The sequence below is a fragment of the Trachypithecus francoisi genome, unplaced genomic scaffold (genome assembly GCF_009764315.1).
Source record: "Trachypithecus francoisi isolate TF-2019V2 unplaced genomic scaffold, Tfra_2.0 Contig00298, whole genome shotgun sequence".
NCBI classification, from domain to species: domain Eukaryota; kingdom Metazoa; phylum Chordata; class Mammalia; order Primates; family Cercopithecidae; genus Trachypithecus; species Trachypithecus francoisi.
Window position 1 is genome coordinate 81,418 of NW_022680552.1, and position 21,265 is coordinate 102,682.

Below are 21,265 nucleotides of genomic sequence, written 5' to 3' on the forward strand. Positions count from 1 at the left end.
AGGTTTTACCCCAAGTAAATGACCAGTTCTGGAAGCAGAGACTCTTAATAAGCATATGGTAAGATTTTAATTTCAGAGTATTTAAATTGCAGTTTTTAAATATATTGTTCAAAGATCTTTGATCCCATTTGAAAATTTTAAATTTCAGAAGATTTTGTATTTAGGTATTTAAATAATCATTTTGAAGCTCTTGCATCACTATGAGGTGCTGCAGGTTAGAAAACACTTGTGTGCATCCTAGTGTACCCGGAATACAGTCTTGCCTGTAAAAAGCATTTTAAGAGGTTTTCAATGTGAATAAATAAGCAGACAAATGAATTTTTATGTAATGGAATATTATAAGTAAGATAATATGCATAATATAGCTTATAATTAGATCTAATGCATTTCTAAAATATGGCTTAAATTTACATTTTAGTATTTAGAATGCATAAATTCACATGCATTATCTTGAGAAAATATGTCTTAAATAAGTAGAACAATAAATCAGAGATATGTAGTAAATAGGAAAGAAGTTTACACTATGTTTTCTAGTATCCTCCAATGGAGTTTAGATTTTAAAAGTTTTAATATATTTTAGCCCCAACTCATGGTTTTGTTTGTTTGTTTGAGATGGAGTCTTGCTCTGTCATGCAGATTCAAGTGCAGTGGCGCGATCTCGACTTACTGCAACCTCCGCCTTCTTGGTTCAAGCAGTTCTCCTACCTCAGCCTCCCGTGTAGCTGGGACAGCAGGCACATGGCACCACGCCCAGCTAATTTTTGTATTTTTAGTAGAGACAGGGTGATGGCCTCGATCTCTTGACCTCATGATCCAATCTCCTCGGCCTCCCAAAGTCCTGGGATTACAGGCGTGAACCACTGCTCCCAGCCGAAACTCATGTTCTATTAAGCATATCTTTTCAAGGAGTATATTATTTTAAAATTCTGATTACCAATACTTCCTTTAGGTGAAAAGTTTATGAAACATTCCTTTTTAAATTTTTTCTCTCTCTGTAGTAAGAATGTTCTCATTTTTAGGTATTGGCTGAAGATCATGTTTAACTAATTATCTTATTATATAATATTAAAATTAAAATCTTTCTTACACAGGTATTAACAAAATAACTAACTGCAGTGTAAATACTGATCAGCAATATTATTACCAAAAGTCTGTATTTTGTGTATTTCATCAGATGTCTTGTATAGTAGCTGTTTTTCCTTTTCTTTCATGACTGAAGCTCATACCTGATTGACTGATCATGTCTCTTGTTTGTTTCTCCCTCCTCCTTCACCTTTTTAAAAATGATTTACCCCAGACATTTTTCTCACAGAATGCATTTCTTCAGTGTCTGCTTTTGAGGGCATCTCTGTCTCAATTGTTAGCATATTTATTTACAGGTTTCTATTTAGTTGCTATGTATGATTTTCATTAATCAATCACCCCCTCATCCATGATTTATTCTTTTTTCTCTGTTTCGTGGAAGAATCAGAATTTATACAATTATTTATACTTAGCATTTTGCCACACGGAATAGGAACAACCTATACCATTTCAATGCAAACCCAGTTAAATAAGGTACTATAGAAACTAAACTCTCACATTTTCCACACAAGAGGTAATTAATACAACTGTAAATTGTGAAGAGATATTTCAAATATAACATGTAATTTTTAAATTTTAATTATTTCTATGATACTACAAGCTGTGTAAGAGTACATTTTTGTCCTAGATTATTTTGGTTAAAAAATAATCTAATGGATACCACCATGTCTGTATAATAATAAATTAGATGAAGGGAATGATAGGAATTAATTCATTGAAGAAGGGTAAGATAAACCTAGAGATTACATGAGACAGGATGAGACAGATTCTTATAAAAACACAGCAAAAATTGTGGATTAAATGAGAGCAGGAACTCTCTAGAATAAAAGATAAGATATAACTTATTTAAAATAAAAATTAAGAAAACATAGCCAGCTAATAAAATATAGCTCAGGTGTCCTTGAGTGACTTATAGCAAATTTAACAAAAAGCTGACAGAAATATAAGGACGAGTATAGGTAAGAGCGATTTGTTGTACACTTTGAAATACCTAGTAGGGAATAATTAAATGTTTCTAACATAAAGGAAAAATAATACTTAAGGTGATTAATATCTCAATTATTCTGATTTGATTATGCAAATAATTAAATGATAACATATACTCACAAAACAAGTACATTTATAGTGTGTCAACAAAATTTATAAACAAAGAACAAAAATTTAATTTTACTTCTTTTAGTAACTTTATGTTTTATATTCAATCTAGTCATACTTATAATAATGCAGAATGCAAAGTGAAATCTGTTTTAGCCTTGTTAGCTTTATCGTGAATTATTACTTTTTGATTCTTTAGCTTCTGGTTTTAAGATTTAACTTAATATTTGACGTATTCTTAGATTATTTAACTAATTTATCTTACTCTTGATATAACCTTGGTAGCTGTTTTGAATATTTTGATAATAGAGTGTAAATAAATAAGCGTTTTATTTAAGCTTGTTATTAAAATTAAATTTTCTGATCATATGAACAAGGGTCGCGGTGGCCCCGGCCTGTAATCCCAGCACTTTGGGAGGCCGAGACGGGCGGATCACGAGGTCAGGAGATCGAGACCATCCTGGCTAACACTGTGAAACCCCGTCTCTACTAAAAAATACAAAAAACGAGCCGGGCGAGGTGGCGGGCGCCTGTAGTCCCAGCTACTCCAGAGGCTGAGGCAGGAGAATGGCGTGAACCCGGGAGGCGGAGCTTGCAGTGAGCTGAGATCCGGCCACTGCACTCCAGCCCCAGGGACAGAGTGAGACTCCGTCTCAAAAAAATAATAAATAAATAAATAAAAATAAAAATAAAAGAGAAAAATCACTTTTAAGCTACAAAACTCTCAGCAAAATAAATGTAGAAATTATTAATCTCTAGAAATATTCTGACATCTTTTGCTCATAATATCTGTATGTAATGGTATTATATGCACACATCAACTGAATGTAATCAGTATTTGTGAATTTTTTTAAAGTACATATTATAAAATTATATGTAAGGGAAGATTGTGAACATAGTAAACAAACTTATCATTGTAAGAATACTTTTTACTCTTAAAAATATCTCTTGCAATGGGGATATTTTATATTCTTTCCAGGAAGCCTTATTAACTTTAGTCTTCATAACTATTACACCTTGCACATATATTGGTTTATCTCTAAAACTCAGGAATCCTGTCGACTTGAATTTTTTAGTTTCTTTCTTCGCTTCTCCTGTGAATACTGAATCCTGCTTGACAATCATAGATATATGTAAAAAATACGAAATCTTCAACTTGAATAATTATTGCTAATTTCTTTATATGAGATATTTCCTCCAATTTTAAACTAGCATGTTATATGGTATCAATAGGCAATTTGAGCGAGTATTATATTGTTTACAGGAACATAAGAAAAGCATGTGATTTTAAAACAGGGTTTCACATTTCTATCTCACTTTATAGTAGTACTTAAAAATGCCTCTTAATTCTATGGGTATTTCTCTTGTACAATTAAAAATTGCAAGGTTTTTATAAAGGTCACTTTATGGAATCCTGTTTTAAAATTAAATGTTTCATTCAATTCAAAGATGCATATTGCAATAATATTTCAGAAATATTTACTATATAAATAAAATTATATTCTTGAAATAAATTTGAAAATATATAACTGAGAGATTTAAACCCATGTTTTTCTCTCTCCCTTTGATTTCATTTTCAAAATTTCAGCAGTCTGCATAGATCTGTGTTAATTCTACCCATTTAGTCTATCTTACAAATATTTATTTTCTCATCACTATGTGATTTCCTCATGTAGGTAATCTACTCATACTCCAAATGTATTATCCAGATCTTTCTTCCAAGCCCCTTGGATGCCTGAAATCTTATAGGTCTCAAACTGAAAACATCATTTTATTTTTTCCTGACTTTTTTCTGACCCGTGTAATCTACTCTGTCGTCTAGTTTCCGCATCCTAGTACATAACACCTAGGAAGTAGCCATGAAATGCTCAAGCACTTCAACCAGCACTTCAACCACCCCACATCCTGCACTTCAACCCTCCTCCAGGTCACCAATCCAGTCACACACCAATTTTTGCATTATCTACCTCTTATAATTTTCCATATCTTATTACCATAATTAACTCTCTATCTATAATTTGAAGTACTCCTTTCTACTTTTGCCCATCTCCCCATGTTCATCTTTACAGCGCTGGAAGGGTCACCTTTCTAAAATATATTTGTAATGATTTAACTCATCTGCATATTGAGTGAATACCCGTTACATGAAGGGGTAATTTCACATTCTAGTGTGACACATATTGTATATGGTTTGGCCCCATTTTATCTCTTCAGTTCATTTCCTCTGACTGTGTTCCAGTTTTACCACATAACTTTGTCATCCCTCAGTTGCCATGTTGTTTCATGCCTTACTATTTTGCACATGCTATTGCACCTAAAGTCTTTGTATCCTGACTCTGCACTTTGTCTGTCCTTACAAATATGGCCCCATTGTGGTAGCATTTTCTATGGTTTTCAGGTAAAACTGATTTTTCTCTCCTTTTTGCCCTTATGTATTTTAATGACTTAAATTGTAGAACTGGTGAATTATACTTTTTTGTTCTTATTTGTTTTCACATATCTCTACCATTTCTTGAATATAGGCCAGAATCTATCTTCCATGGATATTTTCTGCTTCTCCCAGAATAGTGCCTATGATTTGGTAGATACAATGTGTGTTGTTGTTGTTGTTGTTGTTGTTTGTCTTACTGACAAATTGAGTGAGTGACTGAGTTAATAAACACAATTTTTTCTGAAGTTTTTATTGTTGTTGTTGCTTTCTGTTTTTTGTTTGTAATAGGAGGGAGCAACAAAGACAGTAACTGGACAGCAAAAACATGATACTGGCATTACTGAACGAGCTCCACAAGATCAAACAAGTAATGACAATTTTTTTTTTTTTATACCAAAATAATAGAAGTGGTAATTTAGTGAATATCTTTGAAAATTTTCTATGCTTAAATGCTATTATTTAGTAAACAATTTTATAGACTGAAATACAATGTCTACTTAAAAAAATACTTTTTGCTATCTTTCTTCATACTATCAATTCTTTTTTCTGAACCTGCTTCAATTCTGAAATTCTATTTTTGCTATTACTTTTATTTTTGAAATACTCATAAATGAAAATAGATTTGCATGTAGTATTATGATTTACAGTAATAAATGTTCTCATATATGTGAACTCATTTTCTCATACTGTGAACAACATTTTGTAGATAAGATGCCCATATCTGAATTAGGACAAAAAGAAGATACAAAATCAGCTTCAGTTCCTGAAGTACTGTGTGTTGTTGCTATTGTTGTTATTTTAAAATGTAACTAGTCTTAAAACATAAACAGATGATTTGACTTTATTCTGTCACCTCTGATTGTGTCCATAAGGCAGGCAGATCACGAGGTCAGAAAATCGAGACCATCCTGGCTAAAACGGTGAAACCCTATCTCTACTAAAAATACAAAAAAATTAGCCTGGCATGGTGGCGGGCACCTGTAGTCCCAATTACTCGGGAGGCTGAGGCAGGAGAATGGTGTGAACCCAGGAGTTGGAGCTTGCAGTGAGCCAGATCACACCACTGCACTCCCCCTGGGTGACAGAGGGAGACTCCGTCTCAAAAAACAAACAAAGAAAAAAAGAAATTATTTTCTGACATTTATCAGAACATACTTTATAATCATGTGCCAAGTAGATAACAGCTCAATAGTGCAATTCTGCTAATTTGCAGGATTGATTTTGAAGCCAGTGTAGAATAGTGCAAAAGAAAATAAGGCTTAGAAGGCACTAGGAATCTCTTTGAGTTCTGAAGTTAAGTTTGTCTAAAAACTAAATAATTCCTCTGCATTCATTTGTGGGCAAATATATGATTCTGTGTATATCTAGATGTACAAAAGCTCTAATTCGATTCAGGGAGAAAGAGTTTAAACTGTAGTCTTAGTCTTGCTCAACTTGGAACTTGAAAAGATAATGCTGGGACTTGAAAGTATTGGTATATTTTGATTATCCAGTATAGATCTGAAGGAATATTTCAGAAGTTGGATAAATATGATAAATAGGACACCTGTAAAACTATAATAACAATAATTTGTTTGAGTAGTATTTTAATAAGTAGACATTCTTTTCACAAATAGAACTCTTTGACTCCCTTTGTGGCAGTGATGTTTGCAACCATATAGGTATCAAATAATAATGATGTATTCCAAGACCACAACTGTGGATGTGGAAGAGATAGGAAAGGCTTCACCAGTTAGGTGGAAGCAGCAGCTGTATAGTGGTAACAGCAGTGAGTGGATGTCAAAGATAAGTCTGTATTTTGGTTGTCACTTATCAGCTATGGGAACTTGGAAAAAATCAATTAACCTAATCAAATACCAGTAATTTTGTTTATAAAAACAGTGCTCATGTCTACCTCTTAGGTGCATGTGATGAAATAATGTTGTAACAAATGTGAAAACATTTTGTAAACTGGAAAGTCTATATACAAATGTAAGACAAAATGATCAAAGTGGCATTTATCGTAAGCAGTATTGTTAGCACAAGAATGGGGAGTAAGAACAGGCATGTGGATTTCTAATTTTGGGTGAGGAGTTGGTAACTTTCAGCAGGCTACTACTGCAGATTTTCCATAGAAATATAGCAGTTTGGAAAGTTAGACTTCCCTGATGAGATTTTCAGTGTTTTGACCTGGAGTAATTTCTTTGCGAGTATCAACTCTGTGCTAGGCAGTGAATCTCTGAATATCCAAGATGTGAGATTATGCTGTAGTAGTAGGAAGAGAATAACAAATAAAAAACACTTATAAGTCACTGTAACTTTTTCTTTAAAAACAAAACAGAGAATGTTTGGTTAGAGAAAATTGAAGAACTTTATAATTAGCATGGGTGTGGGAGTGGCAGTGGAATTCTGTGGTCAGAGTAGATCTTTCTGCAACTGCCATTTAATCTCCCATCTCAAAGATGAGGAGTATGCCATATGAAAGTCTAGGAGGAAGACATTCTAAACAGAGAGAACAGTGGACTGTATTTGTTCGTCATTTTGTTCTTAACAACCTAGAATGACTAGGAAGCAGAAAGTGGGGTAACCACCAACATCATCATCATCCTCATTATTCTAAGGTGAAGAAAAGTCTGCAAATACGTGCCTGGCACATGTTACATGTTTCACAAATACATGTTTTATTTTTCTCTTTTGATGAAAGCTTGCTCTACTTTTCTGAAGTTATGTCTTAAGAATGAATTGCAAACTTTATCTAATGATTGTTTGCTTTCATTTAAAAATAACCTAAATATAAGTTTTCCTTATGAATCTCTCCTTTTATTCAAGCAGTTCTTTATCAGCAAAAAAGTTGTAAAATTTATTCTTATTATTTTAAGCCCTTGTTTTCTTAAATGAAATAGCTTTTACAGAGTTCTATTCCTACTTCACATAACATACTCTGAAAATTCTCTTCATGCCATGCATATTTTTAACCAAAAAATCTGTAATTATGCATATGTCACATGTTTAATCGTATTGTATTTTGTTGAAATGTTCTATTATTTTTGGTGAGGATACAGTGTAAGGCAGATACTTTGAAGTAAATTCCTTTTAAAATATGCACACGAATGAATTTTTTTGTGAATATGATTATTTTCCTTGCTCAGTAACCTAGTCAATAGCCACATGAAAATAAAAAATAAGCGTGATCTACAGAGAATATTTGACGTTTTCTCTTGACATGTTTTGGTTTTCAGTATGTGAACAGCCTTAAGTCGAATTGCCTTTAATGTTAAAAAATGTGTTTTAAAAAAGATTTTTAATAAAAAATATGATGCTTGTCATTATTATTTTTATTTTTTTTATTTTTTATTTTTTTTGAGACAGAGTCTTGCTCTGTCACCCAGGCTGGAGTGCAGTGGCTGGATCTCAGCTCACTGCAAGCTCCGCCTCCCGGGTTTACGCCATTCTCCTGCCTCAGCCTCCCGAGTAGCTGGGACTACAGGTGCCGCCACCTCGCCCGGCTATTTTTTTGTATTTTTTTTTTAGTAGAGACGGGGTTTCACCGGGTTAGCCAGGATGGTCTAGATCTCCTGACCTCGTGATCCGCCCGCCTCGGCCTCCCAAAGTGCTGGGATTACAGGCTTGAGCCACCGCGCCCAGCCTGTCATTATTATTTTTAAATTGAAATTATTTATTGAGGCAGGCCATGGTGTTTCTTGCCTGTAATCCCAGTATTTTGGGAGGGCGAGGTGGGCGGATCACTTGAAGTCAGGAGTCTGAGACCAGCCTAACCAACATGGTGAAACCCTGTCTCTATTACAAATACAAAAATTTAGCCAGGTGTGGTGGCTCATGCCTGTAGTCCAGCTACTCGGGACACTGAGACAGGAGAATCACTTGGTCTTGGGAACCGGAGTTTGCAGTGAGCCAAGATCATGCCACTGGGCAACCCTGCGAGGCTTCATCTCAGAAAAACAAAATAAAAAATAGTAAAAAATGAAATTATTTATTAATATTATCTTTAACAGATTATCTCTGTGAATGATACACAGAATTATGTGTGTTTACCTGAGGCTACATATCAAAAAGAATAAGGACAATAAATGGCAAAATAGAAGGTAAGAACCATTTTTTATTTAAAACATCTTTTGACCAAATGTTTGTCTCAAAGCGTGAGGACTGGTATGCTCTGACAACCAAAGAAAATTATTTTTTAAATGCGTAGCATGGAAGAACAAAAGGAGTGAAAGTTATATGTCATCTCAGGTGTTGGCAACAGATTATACTGAGAGTACCAACAAAAGAGCTGAATCATTAGTTAAATTCAGTTTACTCTAAGACCTGAGGAAAGGAGTAAAAGAGGGAATGAAGACTGAGGAAGACAGAGAGTACAGGGAGTATATGAGGGAACAAGAAGCAAGTTTACATAATGGAGAATGGTAAAATAAAATAATTCTTGAAAGAAAGATAGAGCATGGTTAGAAAGCTGGGAAGAATATAAAGTGACCTTCCATTACCAAAATCTACCAGAGAATTACAGCAAACATGTTGTCACTCTGTCTTTCTTACTGGAGGGAAGGCATTAGGGATAGAAGCACCTGACCATGGAGAGTGTGTTTTATCAGCAATATGTGAATATAAGTATATTGGCACAGCCATGCGTGTATAATTTGTCATATATACTCAGTATAGATCAGAAGTTTCACACTTTAGAAAATCAGCTGAATACCTTGTTAACAATGTATGCAGTGATTCAGCAGACTTGGATTCTGGCATTTTTAATAAGTTCTCAAGTGATCCTGTTGCTGGTGGTCCTTGGACCTCACTCTTAAGTAGCAAGGGACAGCTTTTCCTTTGGAAAATCTGGAAGAAGGGCAGTTGGATAGAAGGTCAAGACATAACAGGGTCAAGGAAAGCGTTATATTGCTTTTATTTCTGAGTTGTTTCTGGCCATAGGGGGAAAAAAGAGGTAAAGAAATAGTAATTTCAGATGTCAGATACCCTAATCAAAGAGGAAGAAAAGTTTTGGGGAAAATTGATTTTAAAAGATGTTGAATGGGAATAATCAAGACCACAGATGTGGACTAAGAAATTTTGGCTAAGAAAGAGGGATTGTGAGGCATGAATGGGGCAAGAAAGAAGATAGCGAGGCAACTTTGGAGTTTCTGAAAAGGAAATTTGAGTGAATTCACTTCAGATGCATTTACAATATTTGCACTCCAGCAGATTAGATTGTGGGTACTCCAGAGACTACTGGAAGTGGGAGGATTACTAGAATTGGAGTAAACCATGGTGACTCATTAGTTTTCTCTATTACTATCAGGCATAAAATGTTATATTTTGTTGATATTAGCTATTCAAATGAGAGATATTTGAATCTAAGAGCATTAGCTTTATTTTTAATGAAGCAAATTGTTTTGGTGAAATAGTTGTTCTATAAAAATCCATTAGACACTTACCATAATAAACAAAGCAGAGTAATTTTAAAACAAATTACTGAATTTATTACTTGAATTCTAAAATTGTTTTTTAAGTAAATATTGTCCTGATTAAACATATAAAATGTTATTTATATGTAATAACTATGTTATCATAAATTTTCAAATAAATGTCAACATTGAAAGCAAATTTGTAATGAGTTTTGTATATATTTTTGCATGAGTGAATCAAGAAAATTCTGAGGATGAACTAGAGGCATATGATTACACTTGCATGGATATGGAAAACAATGAATATTTTATTTAGTATTACCTAAGTAAATATCCAAGCTGATCATTTGTAACACATTCAGTGATGAGATGTCAGTTCTGCATTCTGCTGAACTCTCATCATAATGGTGTACCGTCTCAATTGTACGACAAATTAAAGAACATGATGAATGTAATGATATAAATTATTCCAATGTATTTCATTAAATATGTGGTATAGGATTCTATATTCAGCTTTGATATTTATTTTCAGGGTCATGATTTGCTCCTCTGATCAAAGTCATTTCTTTTCATCCCTCAGCATATGCATAGTAATATCAACACATTTTGCATGCACAACACATTCTCACTTTTGAAATCTTAAGTGCATGTTTGTTGAAGCCTAGATTCCTAGTTTCTTCAGTGTATTTCTGTCATGTGAGTGTCCTAAAGAAACAAACCAAAGGAAAAGCCCTAAACTAAAGGAATCATTCTCAAAGCTGAGCACGAGGACTTAGATATATCATTGGATTCATTTGTGGTTGTTTTGTCATATTTACCTATGACTGATAATAAATCTCTTTTGCTTTTTTAGAGTCTCCTGAAAAGCCTTCTGACTTTGAGGTATTGAGTTTGTAATTTATCTTGAATCATTTATTAACCACGTATTTTGTGAAGTATACATTCGTTATTAATAATTTTCTTCCAAACCCATTTAGCCTGCCATTGAAATACAAAACTCTGTCCCAAAGAAAAGCTTAGAATGGAAGAATAAACAAACATTGAGAGCAGGTAAATTTTACAGTTCAAGTATATTAAAATGAATATTTCAATAGTTGATATATAATAGTCTCATCTCCCCATGTTTATTTTTCAAATATTATGAAAATTTGAGGTAATAATGTCAATAATGGTATCCACATTGAAAAACTGATTACTCAAGAACACAAATTTTAATTAGTTTTTTGTAAAAGGTAGCTTTAATTTCAGGTGTTTCTACTTTTATGTCCTGATACTGTAATGTTTTGTATTGGGAATGTCTGTATGACTTAAAGAGTCATAAGGTGAATTTTAACTCTAACATTTTTTTCTGTTCAAAATTGATTCAAATCTACCCTTCACTGCAGGGAAAGCTTCACATTTTGACATGCCAACTGTGTTTTAGCATTGGTTCTCATGGAATGTAGTCATTTGAAGCATCCTAAGGAAATCAGTTATTCTGATTAGCTTACTCTGTGTGTGGTGTGTGTGTGTGTATGTGTGTTTGTGGTGTGCACGTTTGTGCCTATGTGCATGTGTATGTGTTTTGTGTGTGGTACCCTTAATTTTTAAAAAATGGGAGAAGTAAGTCCCAGCTACTCAGAAGGCTGAGGCAGAAGAATGGCGTGAACCCGGGAGGCAGAGCTTGCAATGAGCCAAGATCGTGCCACTGCACTCCAGCCTGGGCAACAGAGTGAGACTCCATCTCAAAAAAATAAAAATAAATTAATAATAATAATAAATTGGAGAAGTAATAATTTCCTCATGATTATGTTTGTAAAAGTGTGATTCTGAAGCATTTGGCTTTAGTGTCTTTTCATTGTTCAGAGGTAAACGATTGTTTAAACTAGTTTCTTAAAAATTATTCTGTGCATGCTTAAACATTACACAACATATGTGCATGGTCATAGATAATGTGTAGAATTTGTTTTCAACTTCTAATATGTAAATAATTGTACATTGTGTGTAATTTTCTGTAACATTCTTTGATCAGCATAGTATTGTTAAATCCATCCATAATGGGCAGAATTAGCTCTGCGTTTGTTTATATTAGGTTCTTTATGGAATTCCATTATATAACTGCACCACAACTAATTAAAGCTTGTTTATGCAAAAAACAAATACATGAAAATAAAAACAAATGCAGATTTCAGTCTTCATTTAAGTTGGTTTTATCTACTGATTTTTGATATATTAGAAACTAAAACTAAATATTTCAAGTATCGCTATGCACAATCATCTACTTAATAAAAATGAAAGCTGTGACCTATGGATCATTAAAGCTATGTTTACTAATGTGTAGGCATTTATTTAATTTTTTTTATGGAAACATTAGGTTACTTAAAGCAATTATTTTTATATAGATTTCTAATGTTTTCTCTAAGGCATCACAAGGTGATTCTGAAGATATGATTTGATAAAAATATGACTGTCTCAAAATATTTAAAGCAGTTTTTTAAATTTAAGTATATGCAAAAAGTTTTTTAAGCTTATTTATTACACCTACACAAATATACTGTCATGCATGTTGAAACTTAAAATTGTTAGACAAAGTTTGTTAACATGAAATTTTGTGTTTCTCTAGAGTCTTATTTATTGATAATTCATTTGAACAACTAATAGAGATTGCTGAGTCAAACTAAGTAATGCTAAAAAAATAGAAAAAAATGAAAGATAACATATAATTAAAGTTATCTCATTACAGTTCAAGCACAAGAAATACTGTTTCTGGGAAGAAGAACACATTACTGCCTTTTTGAAGAAATAATTTGTACACGTTAGCCAAATTCTATTTTTTTAATTCTAATGAATAAAAGTTCGCTTTTAAATATTTTAGTTTTGCAATTATATTAGATTGACCATAAAAGTGGCGGGAATAATCTGAAAAAAGTATGTACAGGTTGAATAAGAAAGACCACAGATTCATGAAAAAAATAGATTTGTATACACTTTTAAAATATATCGTAATGAATGTTCTCATGAATATATCTATGATTAATATTTTATAGATATTATGTTCACATTAAAACCAGGACAAGAAACATATGCAGAATCACAATGGAGTTCTAAGGTATTGTGTAATTTTGTTTTCATTATTTAAATATAAATATTGATTGATGTTGAAACTTTAGAGACTTTGACTTTTTTGTCTTACCTCTGCATATTGCCCTTCAGCAATTTCTGATATTTTTCAGAACATACTAAACAGTTATTATTTGCTAAGTAGATTATTGCTTCATAGTGCAATTCCACTTATTTTCAGGATTAAATTTAGAAGATACTGTAGTATAGTGTAAAAATATGGCTTAGAAATTCTAGGAGTTTATTTGGATTCTGAATCTATGTTTGTCTAAAAACTGAGGAATTTCAGTTCAGGGGTACACCTCTAGGCAAATTTATGATTCTCTGGTATATCTGGATTCAGAGGAAAAAGGTAAAACTTGTTTTGCATACCTTGGAACTTGAGAAGATAATGCTTGGGACTTGAAAGTATTAATATATTTGGATTGTACAGCGCAGAGCTTAAGGAATATTTTAGGCAAAGGAAGAGCAAGAAAAATAGGAAACCTGAGAAACTATAATAAAAACAATTTGGTTGAATAGTGTTTTAAAGAATAAACATTATAAGGCCGGGCGCGGTGGCTCAAGCCTGTAATCCCAGCACTTTGGGAGGCCGAGACGGGCGGATCACGAGGTCAGGAGATTGAGACCATCCTGGCTAACACGGTGAAACCCCGTCTCTACTAAAAAAATACAAAAAACAAGATGGCGGGCGCCTGTAGTCCCAGCTACTCGGGAGGCTGAGGCGAGAGAATGGTGTAAACCCGGGAGGCGGAGCTTGCAGTGAGCTGAGATCCGGCCACTGCACTCCAGCCTAGGCGACAGAGCGAGACTCCGTCTCAAAAAAAAAAAAAAAAAAAAAGAATAAACATTATTTTCACAAATAGAACTCTTTGAGTTCTTTTGTGGCAGCCATGCTTTCAACCACATAAATATCTGTATTCTGAGATCACAGCTATGTAAAGAGATGGAAAGGGCCTCACTGGTTGTTAGAAGTAGCTGCTTTGTAGTAGTAAAAATCATGAGTAGAAGTCAAAAAACCAGTCAGTATTCTGGTTCTGTTACTTACTAGTTATGTAACCTTGGAGAAAATTATTTCGTGTATTCAAATGTCAGTGGCCTTGTTCGTTGAATTAGTGCTAATATCTACCTCTTAGTTATTTTCAATTGAGCAATGTTGTAATAAAAGTAAAAATATTTTGTAAACTGAAAAATGTGTATACAAATGTAAGATAATGATGACAGTGGTATTCAGTGACGTAATAAATATTGAGGGTACTTTTTAAAAACATGATGGCAGTTTTGTCAGAAAAATATTGGGGAAATAACAACAGACATGTGGATTTCTAGTCTAGTGTAAGGGTATGTTAAGTATCAGCAGGCTACTACTACTGTTTTCTAAACTTGCTAGGAATTTAGCAAGTTAGACCTCTCTGATGAGATTTTAAATGCTTTGACTATTAGTAATGTTCTTACTGAATAACAAAGTGTGCTAAGCAGTGAGACCTGAACACACAGGATGAGGACTTATGTTAAAGTGGTAGAAATAGAAAAAAAGTTAACAACACCCTTAAGTAAATATAAGTGATCTCTATATAAAGACAGGTAGTGTTAGGTTAGAGAAAATTGAAGAAGTTTACAGTTAGGATGGGAATGGGAGTGGCAGTCAAATTCTGTAGTTAGAGATTTCTTTGAGACTGCCAGTCAAGCTCCCATAACAAGCATGAGAGGTAGGATGACATGTGAAAGTATAGGTGAAAGACATTTGGAGCGGATAAAAACAACAGATCACATTTGTTTATAATTTTTCTGTTAATATCCTGGAAAGACTAAGAAGCAGAAAGTGGGGTAAACATCATCATCATCATTTTCATTATTGTAAGGTGTAGAAAAGTTTTCAAATGTGTTCCTGGCATATAATAAATAAATGCTTTATGAATAAACATTCTTATATTTTTATGAAGGGCTTGCTATACTTTTCTGAAATTATGTCTTAATTGAGATCAAGTTACATACTCTATCTAATATTGGTTTCCTTTCATTTAAACATAATAGAATATGTTTCTTCTTTTAAGTTTCATTCATTTATTTCTTCTGTAATCAAAAATTTTCTCAAAAATATTTGATTATTTCAAATTCTTGTCTACCTAAATAAAGAAGCTTCTACAATATTCTGTAGGTTCTCTTCCTTTCAAGTGTCTTATTTTAACCCTGAACAATAAGATCACTTGGACTCGGGAAGGGGAACGTCACACACCGGGGCCTATTATGGGGAGGGGGGAGTGGGGAGGAATTGCATTGGGAGTTATACCTGATGTAAAGGACGAGTTGATGGGTGCTGACGAATTGGTGGGTGCAGCACACCAACATGGCACAAGTATACATATGTAACAAACCTGCACGTTATGCACATGTACCCTAGAACTTAAAGTATAATAATAAAAAAGAGAAGTAGAAAGACATGTGACCTATAATCAAGAAAAAAGCATACAATGCAAGCAGACTCAACATTGCATGAAAAAAGAAATTTATAATTATGAGTATTTTTAACGCTTAATGTTGTCAATGTTATATAGCAAGAAGCAGGTGATTGTCTTTTGTTTTAAATGCCCTCTCATGTTTCTTGGGGACTACAAAGTAGAGTTAGATATTTTGAAGGTAATTTCCTCTGGAAACATGCACATGAGTGAATATTTTTTCTGTGGATATTTTTTTTTGGGGGGATTTTCATGCTTGGTAACTGTTTCAATAGCTAAATGAAGATGAAAATAAGCTTGATTTAGAGAGCATATGTGAAGTCCTTTATATAAATGCTTTGGTTTTCAATAGGTTTATATCCTTAAATCAAATTGCCTTTAAAGTAGGAAACTAAGTATTTTTTGAAATATGTTAGTTACGAAATCTTGATGTCACTCATTATTATTATTATTTTTAAATTACAATTCATTATTGATAGAACTTTGAACAGAGTATTTCTGAAAGTGCTGCGCAGAATTACACGTGTTTACCTGAGGCTACATATCAAGAAGAAACCAAAAGAATAAATGGAAAACTAAAGGGTAAGAGTCATTTTTTATTTATAAGTCATTAGACAGTATGTTTATCTAAAGATTTGAGGACTGATATATTGTAATAGCCTAAGAACATTACCCACTAAATGCACAGTATAAAAAAATGTGAATTAAAATGGTAATAAGTTACATATCTTGTCAGGTGTCAGCAACAGAATTTATTGATGGTGCCAGAAAAGGGACTGCATTATTACTTTAAATTCAAGGTATTCTAAAACCTGAGGTACCTCAGGAAATAAGAGGAAAGTTGTAAAAGAGGGAATAAAGAATGAGGAAGACAGAAAGTACAGAGAGGAAATGAGGGAAAAAGAAACAGGTGTATATAAAGGAGGTTGATAAAATAATTCTGTAGATAGAGGAAGAGTATGGTTAGAAAGGTGTGAAGAACATATAGTGAGCTTCCAGTATAAAAACTACTAAAAGAATTACAGCAAAAATTTTCCACCCGAGCTGAAAACCATGGCACGAGAACTGCGTGACATATTCACAAGCTTCAGTAGCTGATTCGATCAAGTGGAAAAAAGGGTGGGTAACACTATCTGTCTAAAGAGATCACTTACATTGACTTATAAGTGTTGTTAACTTTTTTTCTATTCCTACCACTGTAACATAAGTCCTCATCCAGTGTGTTCAGGTATCATGGCTTAGCACACTTTTGCTATTCTGTAATAATGTTACTAATAGTCAAATCATTTAAAATCTCATCAGAGTGGTCTAACTTGATCAAACAGAAGAATGAAATGAAGCAAGAAGAGAAGTTTAGAGAAAAAAGAGGAAAAAGAAATGAACAAAGTCTCCAAGAAATATGGGACTATGTGAAAAGACCAAATCTACGTTTGATTAGTTTATCTGAAAGTGATGGGAAGAATGGAACCAAGTTGGAAAACACACTTCAGGATACTACCCAGGAGAACTTCCACAATGTAGCAAGGCAGGCCAACATTCAAATTCAGGAAATACAGAGAACACCACAAAGATACTCCTTTAGAAGAGCAACCCCAAGACACATAATTGTCAGATTCACCAAGGTTGAAATGAAGGAAAAAATGCTAAGGACAGCCAGAGAGAAATGTCGGGTTACCCAAAAAGGGAAGCCCATCAGACTAACAGTGGATCTCTTGGCAGAAACTTTACAAGCTAGAAGAGAGTGGGAGCCAATATTCAACATTCTTAAAGAAAAGAATTTTAAACCCAGAATTTCATATCCAGCCAAACTAAGCCTCATATGTGAAAGAGAAATAAAATCCTTTACAGATGAGCAAATGCTGAGAGATTTTGTCACCACCAGACCTGCCTTACAAGAGCTCCTGAAGGGAGCACTAAACTCAGAAATGAACAACTGGTACCAGACACTGCAAAAACATGCCAGATTGTAAAGACCATCAATGCTAGGAAGAAACTGCTTCAAAGAATGAGCAAAATAACCAGCTAACATCATAATGACAGGATCAAATTCACACATAACAATATTAACCTTAAATGTAAATGGGCTACATGCACCAATTAAAAGACACAGACTGGCAAATTGGATAAAGACTCAAGACCCATCAGTGTGCTGTATTCAGGAGACCCATCTCAGGTGCAGAGACACACATAGGCTCAAAATAAAGGAATAGAGGAAGATCTACCATGCATATGAAAAACAAAACAAAACAAAAAAGCAGAGGTCGCTCTCCTACTCTCTGATAAAACAGACTTTAAACCAACAAAGATCAAAAGAGACAAAGAAGGCCATTATATAATGGTAAAGGGATCAATTCAACAAGAAGAGCTAACTATCCTAAATATATATGCACCCAATAAAGGAGCACCCAGATTCATATGGCAAGTCCTTAGAGACCTACAAAGAGACTTAGACTCCCAGGCAATAATAATGGGAGACTTTAACACCCCACTGTCAAAATTGTACAGATCAATGAGACAGAAGGTTTACAAGGATATCCAGGACTTGAACTCAGCTCTGCACCAAGTGGAGCCAATCTACAGAACTCTCCACCCCAGATCAACAGAATATACATTCTTCTCAGCATCACATCACACTTATTCCAAAATTGACCATATAGTTGGAAGTAAAGCACTCCTCAGCAAATGTAACAGCACAGAAATCACAACAAACTGTCTTTCAGACCACAGTGCAATCAAATTAGAACTCAGGATTAAGAAACTCACTCAAAACCACACTGCTACATGGAAACTGAACAACCTGCTCCTGAATGACTACTGGGTAAACAACCAAATGAAGGCAGAAATAAAGATGTTCTTTGAAACCAATGAGAACAAAGACACAATATATCAGAAACTCTGGGACACATTTAAAGCAGTGTGTAGAGGGAAATTTATAGCACTAAATGCCCACAAGAGAAAGCAGGAAAGATCTAAAATTGACACCCTAACATCACAATTAAAAGAACTAGAGAAGCAAGAGCAAACACATTCAAAAGCTAGCAGAAGGCAAGAAATAATTAAGATCAGAGCAGAACTGAGGAGACAGAGGCACAAAAAAAACCTTCAAAAAATCAATGATTTCAGGAGCTGATTTTTTGAAAAGAACAGCAAAATAGGCCACTAGCAAGACTAATAAAGGAAAAAAGAGAGAAGATGCAATAAAAAATGATAAAGGGGATATCACCACTGATCCCACAGAAATACAGACCACCATCAGAAAATGCTATAAATACTTCTCGCAAATAAACTAAAAAATCTAGAATAAATGAGTAAATTCCTGGACAAATACACCCTCCCAAGACTAAATGAGGAAGAAGTTGAATCCCAGAATAACCAATAACAGGCTCTGAAATTGAGGCAATAATTAATAACCTATCAACCAAAAACATCCAGGACCAGACGGATTCACAGCTGAATTCTACCAGAGGTACAAAGAGGAGCTGGTTACATTCCTTCTGAAACTATTCCAATCAATAGAAAAAGAGGGAATCCTCCCTAACTCATTTTATGAGGCCAGCATCATGCTGATACCAAAGCCTGGCAGAGACACAACAAAAAAAGAGAATTTTAGACCAATGTCCCTGATGAACATTGATGCAAAAATCCTCAGTAAAATACTGGCAAATCGTATCTAGCAGCACATTAAAAACCTTATCCACCACGATCAAGTTGGCCTCATCCCTGGGATGCAAGGCTGGTTCAACGTATGCAAATCAATAAATGCAATCCAGCATGTAAACACAATGAAAGACAAAAACCATATGATTATCTCAAAAGATGCAGAAAAGACCTTTGACAAAATTCAACAGCCCTTCATGTTAAAAACTCTCAATCAACTAGGTATTGAGGGGACATATCTCAAAATAATAAGAGCTATTTATGACAAAACCATAGCCAATATCATACTGAATGGGCAAAAACTGGAAGCTTTCCCTTTGAAAACTGGCACAAGACAGGGATGCCCTCTCTCACCACTCCTATTCAACATAGTGTTGGAAGTTCTGGCTAGGGCAATCAGGCAAGAGAAAGAAATCAAAGGTATTCAATTAGGAAAAGAGGAAGTCAAATTGTCCCTGTTTGCAGACGACATGATTGTATATTTAGAAAACCCCATCGTCTCAGTGCAAAATCTCCTTAAGTTGATGTAAGCAACCTCAGCAACATCTCATGATACAAAATCAATGTGCAAAAATCACAAACATTCCTATACACCAATAACAGACACACAGAGAACCAAATCATGAGTGAATTCCCATTCAAAACTGCTTCAAAGAGAAGAAAATACCTAGGAATCCAACTTACAAGGGATGTGAAGGACCTCTTCAAGAAGAACTACAAACCATTGCTCAACAAAATAAAAGAGGACAGAAACAAATGGAAGAACATTTCATGCTCATGGAGAGGAAGAATCAATATCATGAAAATGGCCATACTGCCCAAGGTAATTTGTAGATTCAGTGCCATCCCCATCAAGCTACCAATGACTTTCTTCACAGAATTGGAAAAAAACTACTTTAAAGTTCAGATGTTACCAAAAAAGGGCCTGCATTGCCAAGACAATCCTAAGCCAAAAGAACAAAGCTGGAGGCATCACGCTACCTGATTTCAAACTGTACTACAAGGCTACAGGACCAAAACAGCATGGTACTGGCACCAAAACAGATACAGACCAATGGAACAGAACAGAGCCCTCAGAAATAACACCACACATCTACAACCATCTGATCTTTGACAAACCTGACAAAAACAAAAAATGGGGAAATGATTCCCTATTTAATAAATGATACTGGGAAAACTGGCTAGCCATATGTAGAAAGCTGAAACTGGATCCCTTCCTTACACCTTATACAAAAATCAATTCAAGATTGATTAAAGACTTAAATGTTAGACCTAAAACCATAAAAACCCTAGAAGAAAACCTAGGCAATACCATTCAGGACATAGGCATGGGCAAGGACTTCATGACTAAAACACCAAAAGCAATGGCATCAAAAGCCAAAATTGACAAATGGGATCTAATTAAACTAAAGAGCTTCTGCACAGCAAAAGAAACTACGATCAAAGTGAACAGGCAACCTCCAAAATGGGAGAAAATTTTTGCAATCTACTCATCTGACAAAGGGCCAATATCCAGAATCTACAAAGAAGTCAACTTTACAAGAAAAAGCAAACAACCCCATCAAAAAGTGGGCGAAGGATATGAACAGACACTTCTCAAAAGAAGACATTTATGCAGCCAACAGACACATGAAAAAATACTCATCATCACTGGTCGTCAGAGAAATGCAAATCAAAACCACAATGAGGTACCATCTCACACCAGTTAGAATGGCGATCATTAAAAAGTCAGGAAACAACAGGTGCTGGAGAGGATGTGGAGAAATGGGAACACTTTTAAACTGTTGGTGGTACTGTAACCTAGTTGAGCCATTGTGGAAGACAGTGTGGCAATTTCTCAAGAATCTAGAACTAGAAATGCCATTTGATCCAGCAGTCCCATTACTGGTTATGTACCCAGAGGATTATAAATCATGCTACTATAAAGACACATGCACACATATGTTTATTGTGGCACTATTTACAATAGCAAAGACTTGGAACCAACCCAAATGCCCATCAATGATAAACTGGATTAAGAAATTGTGGCATATATGTACCATGGAATACTA

General features: G+C 34.3%; 1 protein-coding gene across 1 annotated transcript in view; it reads left to right on the plus strand.

Moving 5' to 3' along the window:
* LOC117083176 (ankyrin repeat domain-containing protein 30B-like) overlaps nucleotides 1-21,265 on the plus strand; it is a 109,540-nt gene that overhangs the window by 64,899 nt on the left and 23,376 nt on the right. Inside the window, 8 exon segments of the mRNA XM_033210517.1 lie at nucleotides 4,898-4,976; nucleotides 5,316-5,377; nucleotides 8,602-8,662; nucleotides 8,665-8,691; nucleotides 10,856-10,884; nucleotides 10,980-11,052; nucleotides 13,029-13,090; nucleotides 16,037-16,139. Of these exon segments, the coding sequence (XP_033066408.1) occupies nucleotides 4,898-4,976; nucleotides 5,316-5,377; nucleotides 8,602-8,662; nucleotides 8,665-8,691; nucleotides 10,856-10,884; nucleotides 10,980-11,052; nucleotides 13,029-13,090; nucleotides 16,037-16,139 (496 nt within the window).